General features: G+C 40.5%; 1 protein-coding gene across 2 annotated transcripts in view; it reads left to right on the plus strand.

Moving 5' to 3' along the window:
* RTN1 (reticulon 1) overlaps positions 1 to 5668 on the plus strand; it is a 227758-nt gene extending 222090 nt beyond the window's left edge. For both annotated transcript variants that reach the window (XM_029952041.1, XM_029952040.1), the window contains 4 exons: positions 571 to 640; positions 1390 to 1436; positions 1522 to 1580; positions 4862 to 5668. In XM_029952041.1, coding sequence (XP_029807901.1) covers positions 571 to 640; positions 1390 to 1436; positions 1522 to 1580; positions 4862 to 4904 — 219 coding nt within the window. In that variant the 3' untranslated portion in view covers positions 4905 to 5668. The remainder of the gene's footprint in view (positions 1 to 570; positions 641 to 1389; positions 1437 to 1521; positions 1581 to 4861) is intronic.
* The last annotated feature ends 3947 nt before the right edge of the window (positions 5669 to 9615 follow it).

Raw genomic sequence — 9615 nt, forward strand, 5'->3', positions numbered from 1 at the left:
TATATATATATATATATATATATATAAAGTTCATTCTTAACTCATGGGCCCATAAGAAAACCAGGCCAAGGGCCATAGTGTGCCAACACCTGCCTTATTTCATTGAGTCCTTCAAAACTTATAAAAAAGATGTCCAAAAAGTTCTAAGAGAAGTAAAGACTAGGTTCTCTTTCAGTAATTCTGTGATGAGCTTTTTTTCTTTAAATGTTTTTTATTTATTTTTGAGAGACAGAGAGAGACAGCGCAAGCAGGGGAGGGTCAGAGAGACAGGGAGACACAGAATCTGAAGACAGGCTCCAGGCTCTGAGCTAGCTGTCAGCACAGAGCCTGACGCGGGGCCCGAACCCACCCACGAACTGAGAACTGAGAACTGTGAGATCATGACCTGAGCTGAAGTCGGACGCCTAACCCCCTGAGCCACCCAGGCGCCCTAAGCTATAAATGCTTACATTTCCTGTTGAAACCATGGTGTATTTTCCATTTTTAATCTAAAAAAAAAAAGTCAATGAAATAAGACTCTCCTCTGTCACAAATGGTTTTGGAAGCTCTGATAAAGATTTCATTCTTCAGTTTGCAGTTCTGATGTGGCTCCTGACTTATGTTGGCGCTCTTTTCAACGGGCTGACCCTGCTGCTCATGGGTAAGGACAGATGAGCATTCTATGTCTTCCTTCACACTCTCTGTGAGCATGAAGCTTCCTAGGCTGTCAGCTGTGAGCTTGCTGTGGTAGAGTCCTAGAAACAAACACCACGTAGTACAGGGCCTTTCCCTGACCATCAGAGTTCAACTAAAGAGTATATATTATACATTAATAATGAATTTCTTACTTTGAAGTATTCTTGAAGCACAACTGGTTTTATTTGGTTTCTAATATATATCTGTTTGCAATAGGCAATTATGGAAAGAAATTCATTTTCATTGTGGGAAGGCACAGTCCATCCCTCATATCTGGAATGAGTCTAGGAATAATGGCTTAATATCTATAAAGGTTCAGCATCCCTTTGTTTTCCTTATGGACTGTCCTGCCATCTTTTTAAAAATTTTTAATGTTTATTTTTGAGCACGCACGAGAGAGAGACAGAGTGTGAGTGAGGGAAGGACAGAGAAAGAGGGAGACAGAATTCAAAGCAGACTCCAGGCTCTAAGCTGTCAGCACAGAGCCCTACACTCGGCTAGAACTCACGAACAGTGAGATTGTGACCTGAGCCAAAGTTGGACGCTTAACCAGCTGAGCCACCTAAGTGCCCCCAGTCCTGCCATCTTATTGCTAGAATGCTAGCTACTGTAAAATAATGCTACAAGATCACATAGTTATATAAAATGTATCTAAAAGCTTATTCTCACTGATAACTTTCAGAATTTTAATACTGTATTTATTTTTCATCCCAGCTGTGGTTTCAATGTTTACTCTACCTGTAGTGTATGTTAAGCACCAGGTAAGTCCTGTGTGATGTCAGATATTCACCTTAAATTTTGACCTTGTGACCTTTGGATGTGCTCATGATTTCTTCCTCTTTATAGGCACAGATTGACCAATATCTGGGACTTGTGAGGACTCACATAAATGCTGTTGTGGCAAAGTAAGTTCCATAGTTCATTTCCTAAAAAGGAGAGACTGTCTTAGGCAGGCATTTGCGTGGATTAGATAGGGGTAATAAAAGGACAATAAAATAGTAAGTTCATTTATGATCATTCACTTATTGGGGTCAGGCATTTACACCTTTCCAATCATATTATTTCAGAAAATTAAGTATACATTTTATAACTCTCAAATAAAACTTTCAGTGGTTCACTTCAGGTATGATGATGAATGAGCTTTAATGAATGAATGATATTATGCTTTATCTGGAGACTGGCTCGTGTCCAAGAACAAGATGGGTTGGAGGAAAGAAAGAAGCCTGATTCAGAAAACTGAAATTAATTTATAACAGTTTAAGTGAAATAAAAGCAATCAAGTTAACATTTTCAATCTTTTAAACAATAAAGAGCACTGATTTTTAAACCACTGAAATTATTTTTATAACTTGAAAATTTTTTTAATCTGTAATATTTGTCATATTTTCTACTACACCATTTTGATTCAACAAGTGTGTGTGCTTATTTGCTTATTTAATCAACACCATTGCTTCTTATTTTTTATTTTTTTAATGTTTGTTTTTGAGAGAGGGAGAGAGCTTGAGCAGGCAAGGGGTGGAGAGAGGAAAACGGAGGATCTGAAGCAGGCTCTGCACTGACAGCAGTGAGCCTGAGGTGGGGCTCGAACTCACAAACCACAAGTTTATGACCTGTGCCGAAGTCGGACACTCAACCAACTGAGCCACCCAGGAGCCCCTTAAATAGACTCTACTTCATGGTTCCTTTGTAATTAGGAAATAAAGATTCCAGTTACAAGTATCCACATTAAACTTAGTTTTCCATAATTCTTAAATAAATTAGTGTTTGTAAATTTATCTCCATCTAAACCACTAAAATGATAGTTTTTATGTTGTTATTTTATTACTGATTTTATTTTAATCAAAAGCTGCCCTGGACTCCAAATGGAAATACATGTCACAAAAGGGCTAGCCTTTGTTGAGATTGAACTCCCTCTTTTAACCTTAGGATCATGCAGCCAGACCTCAGTGGTGGTCAGAATTAGAGGGAAGTATGTTAGACAGCCAAAGATGTAGAAACACCACTAACAAATAAGAGAAAACAACCGCTTTAAAGTCCCTCTGCTGTTCGGTGTGATTCTCTCCTAAAGTATGGGAAGAGCTTTGTCTTGTCTTGTCTTGTTTTGTTTTACTGTGTACTGTTCATAATTCTTCCTCTTAATTTCATGGTGAATATGCATCTAGATCAGATCTGCAGCACATTTCAAAATACTGAAATTATCTCCTTGGACCCAAATGCAACTAATACCTCACGAAAATCAACAAACTGATAAAGTATTCACTATTTTGTATTAAGGAATGGCACTGTGGTATAGTATAAAAGTCGGTGCTACCAAAACCTGGGAAACTGTTAAAGACACCAGTTCCCAGACCTATAGAATTAGAATTTCCAGGATCAGGGACATGGAATCTATATTTTCAGGAAGTCCCCAGGTGACTTTTTGGCAATTAGAGCTGTGTTTTGGAAAACTATAGCAACAACGGAATAGGAAGGAGAACACCAGACTAGGAGCTTAGAAACTAGAAGATAGAAATTCTAGTCTAAGTTATCCAATACTTAATTTGGGGATCTTGAAAAAATCACATCTATTAACTTTTTATTTTGTTGATTGGTTGGTTGGTTCCAAAAACCATGCCTGTAATGCCCCAGGTACCGCACAGAACAGGCACAGAGGGTGAAAAGATGAGTGAGCTGGTCCCACCCTTGTAGAGCACTCAGCCTCTCAGTGCAGACAAAACTGTAAAGAGAGAAATAAGTATAAGACAACATAAGAACTACAGTGGTGTTGTATAAAATGTTTAGTTCAGGGAGATAAGGAAACAACCGTTCTTACCTGGAGGGATAATGGAAATGACATTAAATCCTCACTAAAATGAAGCCCACTAGGGGCACCTGGGTGGCTCAGTTGATTAAGTGTCTGACTTCGGCTCAGGTCATGATCTCACAGTTGGTAGGTTCAAGCCCTGTGTCAGGCTCTGTGTTGACAGATCTGAGCCTGGAGCCTGCTTCAGATTCTGTGTCTTCCTTTCTTTCTCTGCCCTACCTCCATTCATGCTCTGTCTCTCTGTCTCTTGAAAATAAATAAATATTTAAAAAATAAAATAAAATGAAGGCCTTTGTCTTAGTTTACTAATAGCTGAGTTCTTAGTTCTTAACCAAGAACTAACAGGCCTTTATAACAAAGTGATCAGGTCGGCTAGGAGACTATGGTAATTCACAAAATGCGTTAAGGGTCTAGGCCTGTTAAAGTGGAAAGAAGAAAAGACAGCCTACAATGTATGAACATACATGTGCAGTGGAATTGTTAATTAAAATTGGAAATCAAAGCTGTGAAGAGGAACAGAAAGACAACATTATCTATAAGGACTAATGTGGTTTCTATAATTGAGCTTCATTCAGATCTGGCTCTGAGCCTCTCGGTAGTTAGCAAAAAGAAAAACTAGGTAAGTTACATCTGATCTTATCATCAGAAAGGAAGGAACAGCAGTTCTTCAAGAGAACCTGTTTTGCCTGACAATAAATCTTGAAGGGAATTTCTTGGTGGGATCTTACCTCTAAGACTCCTTCACCTCTGAAATTCTCATTCCACATTAGAATAATTCCCAGCAGAAGAACTCACATCATTTTAGTAAAACAGTTAAGAACATGATCTTTGGAATCAGACTACTTTGAGTCTATTTCTGGCATTTTTAGCTATATGAGTTCATCATATATGTTATTTGACTCTCTGAGCCTTTTTCCTCATCTGCACATTACTAATGTTAAATATTTAATTCATATGGTTGTTGGTGATTAAATGAGATAATGTCTGTAGAGTAATTTTACTTGGATGGGACATAAGACACAGTAAATATTAGACATCATCACCATCATCACCATCAGCCTGTTACTGCCTAGAGACTGGTTGAAGAGGAGTGTGGAGGACAGTCCTAGACCCAGTCCAGTAGACCTCAGTGCCCCTCCCGTCTCTATGCAGAGTAGATGGATAGAGCTTGTCCCGGTCATTTCTGGGTCTCAAGTAGATGCACAGAAATAGGTCTCTATTGTTGCATAGGAATGTGTTGATAGACCCTCATGCTTTAGTATCTTTGGGAATATTAGGCTATTTGATCGCCTAGCTAATTAAGGCAACAACACATAATGAAGTCACAAAATGATTTTATTAATAACACTCGTGACTTACTGTTTTTTAATATTGTCTTTTTAGGATTCAGGCTAAAATCCCAGGCGCTAAAAGGCATGCTGAGTAAATCGATATCCCACCAGGGACTGGACACAAACCAGAATGTCTGGAGTGGTAACACCTCTGTTCTTACATGTTACTGCAAATTGATTGTTTCTCCCCCCAGTACCATAATCTTAGAGACAAACTTTAAAACAGCTGTTTTTAGGCTGTTCTGTACTCTTAGGATATTTGAGTCTTTTGTGTCAAGCACTAAAGTATAGAGAAAAGTGTGTTAGACGTGGTTTTAATTTTGTGTTGCTAAAAAAAAAAAAGTGCATGATGGTGAGAGCCCAGCTTATCCTGTCTTCTCCGGTGTTCCCCTCCTCCTCTCTGCGATGCTTCTGTAGCGCTGCCGTCCCGTGGCTAGGCCCCTCCCGCCGGGTGCACTGACGCAATAGTGGAAATCGCTTCTATGTCCTTGGGTTGCTGGTTGGATTAATCTTTAATAACAATATATAGAATTGTAGACTGATGTTTTAGTGTTTTTCCAACACACAACATAAAAATAAAAACAGTCGACCGTACTTATGGTAATCAGTTTTGTATAACTTAAAATAAATAAATGAATAACCCCCCTCCTTCCCCCCCCAAGAAAACATGCAGTACTTCTGTTGTGGGGGACTGACAGGCTGATTCACATGTATGGTAAAAACAGTACCAGCATGTTAACTTTACTACGATTTGTATTACTTTCTCTGTAGTTCCTAATGGACTTAATTATGGACTCTGGATATTTGCACTTATGTACTTGATACTGAATGCATAAATAAATGTTACTAAATGTAAAAACCTTTTCCTTCTCTTCTTGTGGTCTTACCAGAAAATGCAAAAGTTGTAAGAGCTAGAGTCTTCTGAGGACAGGCTGGGAAGCCTGAGACCAAGAGCTCACTTTATTCCTGTCTTTGGGACCGCATGGCCCAACTTCAGCTTAGTATATGGCTCCTTTGGGTTCTTTATAGAAATCACTACAAAGTAGTAAAACTGGAAAACACTCTTCATGTTGTACTCTGTGGGACTGATGTGGATATTTTAAGTAGTTTTTTTATTTTATATATAAGTCCTTGTATATACTTCTTATAATAATATGCAACAATATATTTGCTAAGATATCTTTTGGTAACTATTTCTTGAGCACCTACTGGGTGCCAAGCACTGAGAAGAAGGCTGTGAATAAGAGAGACCACAGTTCCTGATATCACCAAGACAACTCTTCTAAGGATTGCTTTCTGCTTTTTATAAAAAGCCAACTGCATACTTTTATTTCACTGTTAGGATCAAAGGTCAAAGATGATGAGGAAGAAGTAGACAAAAATAGTAGCAGTGGGAGAAAAAAGGAACAGTAACTTACGAAAAGCTGCCTTTGACCAGCTTCACACCTGGGCTCTATAAGCACTTATGGAGGCACCTTCTGTACAAAGTGGTGTGACGACCATAAGGACAACTGGACACTGTGCCAACAGCCACTTTGAGGGGAGATGGGAGGTGGCTATGTGAAAATGCTAACTAAATAAAAGGCAGCATGAAATAAGAGCTGACTTATAAGACTAGAGCAACAGAGAGGAGGTGAACTTGGCGGCTGGGTCCTGGTGCGGCTTTTTCCAGATGGAGAAGGTGGTTTGTCCTAGTACGAAGAAGGAACATCACCGAGGATGCTAAGTCACGGAAGTACATGGCATACGCTGAGAATGATGAGTGGCTAGCTGAATTGGGTTGTAAGGTGCTTGGAGTGAAGATGTAGTGCCAGGTGAGGCTGAAAGGCTGGGTTGAGACCACTGGGAAGAAACTTGAATGCTAAGGGGTTTGAACTATGTTTTTTAGATCTCAGAGAATCACAGGAACACACTGAGGGTGCAGGAGACTGGAGAGTAGACGACTATGGAGACAATTATAACATAACTAACAGCAAACAAATGACTAGGGCTCTACTAAAGCAGCTACATGGAGAATATGAGGGAGATATTCACCCGCCTTGATCCTTTCTATAAGCCCAACACGCCATGCACGCCCTGTGCCCGGAGGAGCCTCTAGGAGATGATGTGGAGGGAGATGGGGTCAGACTTGATGATTGATTGACTAAATGTAGGGTTTCAATACCAAGGCTACTCCTGACCCTCCTCAAATTTCACAGCCTGCTTGCCTCCCCCTAGCCCAGTTCTGTCTAAGACTAGCTGTTCAGGAGAAGGCAGTACCATTTTTCAGGATAGAAATCCCAGAAGACCTGGTATGGGGGAGGAAGATAATAAATGGGGTTTGGTGCCTGCCCTTCTTTATGGTTGCTAGATACAGAACAGGATCTTTTTTTCTTTTTCCGTGTGTGCTTTCCAATCTCCAACCCTTTGAGATGAAGTTTCCTCTAAATGGCTTTACTGTGTAGAATTAACCCCCTCCAATCTGCATTTGCAGCATCTTCCTCCCTCCTGTTAGCTCAGAATTCCTTTCATAAGCAGCCACATTATCAGAAGGATCTAAGGAGGAAGTCCATTTGCTGGCACAGTGGAGAACGTTTCCTGAGGAAACCCTTGTCTTTACAAAACGGTAAGTGAGAACATCGATTTTTACCAAATGGCGTGTGGGGCACATAATATCAGTCAACATGATATTCGAGGCAATGGATATAACGTGAGGACCCGATGAACAGATAAGAAGAGGACCAAGAACAGGATCTCCCAGGGACCCAGCGTGAGGGAGGTCATCCTGAAAGCTGTGCGCAGCACAACACTTCTACCGCCTGCGGGTGAGCCAGACAAGTACAGGGGAGGGAGACCCAGCAGCTGTGGTCTGATTTGTGGATCATTTCTGAATAAAGGGAGTAGAATAGATCATACATTCTCTGCTCTTTCCCCACCTATGTTAGTTTCCTGGGGGTGCCCTAACGAAATGCCAGAGACCAGGTGACTTAATGCAATAGAACTTTATTCCCTCACAGTTCTGGGGGCTACAAGTCTGAAGCGAAGGTGTTCTCTCTGATAGCTCTAGCGGGGAATGCTCCTTACCTCTGCCAGCTTTTGTAGTTGCCAGCAATGCATGGTGCTCCTTGGCTTCTAGATACATCACTCCAGGCACATGGCCATCTCCTCCCTGTGTGTCTTCACATGGTCTTCCCTCAGTATCCAGATTTCCTCTTTCCGTAGGGATAGCAGTCATGGTGGATTAGGGTGCATGTTTTTGACCTCACTTTAATTTGGTTGTAAAAGACCCAATTTCAAATAAGGTCACATTCTGAGGTACTGGGGTTCAAGACGTCAAGATCTCTTTTTGGCAGGACACAGTTCAACCCTGCACACCACCCCAGGCCTCACAATGGTCCTTATACATTGTGAAGACTTTTCCTCCTGTGTAGAGCCCAGACCTACTTCTCCAATTGTTCCCACTAGGGAATCGCTGCTGACAGGAAGTGGACTGGCTCCTTTCTTACTCAAAGGTACTTGAGTATGGCCAAATGCTGGGCCTCACTTCACTACTTGAGGCTTCCAGTAATCACCACACTGTCCTTAAAGAGAGCTCCCAGCACCCAAACTTCGGCACTCTCATCATTAGAGTATAGAGAAGAGGTAGGGGACATAAAAGAGCCGCCACTGGCATTTTGGTGTTAGCCAGTGTAGTAGTGGTTTAGTGGTTTAGTGCTCCGCTGATCCAGGCAAAGGGCCATTCGCCTTCAGACTCCAGCCTGCTTCTCTACTACTTTATACCAAGCACCATCTTCAAGATCCTAACAATGATTTTTTTTCTTTTTGATACATTCAATATTACAGAATTAGTTTACTTTTTCTTTGATGAATAAATTGAAATGAATTCTTTTGTATCCTAGGCCACAGTTATCTTCTAAAGGAATTCTACTGGAATGAGCTCCTTCTGGCTGTTAAAAGGGAGTTTTCAAGTAGAAGTGAAAGGACACTAAACAGCAACACAAGAGACTAAAGTATAAATTCATTGGTAAAGTAGATTTTAAGTCAAAAACTGTATTTAGGGGCGCCTGGGTGGCTCAGTCGATTAAGCCTCCGACTTCGGCTCAGGTCAGATCTCACGTTCGTGGGTTCGAGCCCCGCGTCAGGCTCTGTGCTGACAGCTAGCTCAGAGCCTGGAGCCTGCTTCCAGTTCTGTCTCCTTCTCTCTCTGCCCCTCCCCCTCTCATGCTCTGTCTCTCTCTGTATCAAAAATAAATAAAACATTAAAAAATTTAAAAAAAAACTGTATTTAGAGACAAGGTCATTATATATGATGAAAGGGTTGGTTTAACAGGGACATATAACAATTGTAAAAATATATGCATACAACATCAGAACATCTAAATATGTAAGACAGATGTTGACAAATCTGAAAGTATAAATTGAGAACAAACAATAATAGGAGACGTCAATACCCCACATTCAGTAATGGACAGAACATCCAGACAGAAAGATTGAAAGAAACAAGGGACTTGAGCAACAAACACTAGACACCAAATAGACCTAACAGACATATACAGAACTTTTCACCCAATAGCAGAAGAATAAACAGTCCTCTCAAGTGCACATGGAACATTCTCCATTATAGATCACATGTTAGCTGGCAAAACAAGTCTTAACAAATTTAAGAAGATAGAAATTAGATCATGCATCATTTCTGACCACAATGGAATGAAACTAGAAATCATTAAAAGCAAGAAAATGGGAAAATTCACAAATATTTGGAAATTAAGTAATATAATCTTAAACAATCCCTGGGCCAAGGAAGAAATCAAAAGGGAATTTAAGGGG

The sequence above is a fragment of the Suricata suricatta genome, chromosome 9 (genome assembly GCF_006229205.1).
Source record: "Suricata suricatta isolate VVHF042 chromosome 9, meerkat_22Aug2017_6uvM2_HiC, whole genome shotgun sequence".
NCBI classification, from domain to species: domain Eukaryota; kingdom Metazoa; phylum Chordata; class Mammalia; order Carnivora; family Herpestidae; genus Suricata; species Suricata suricatta.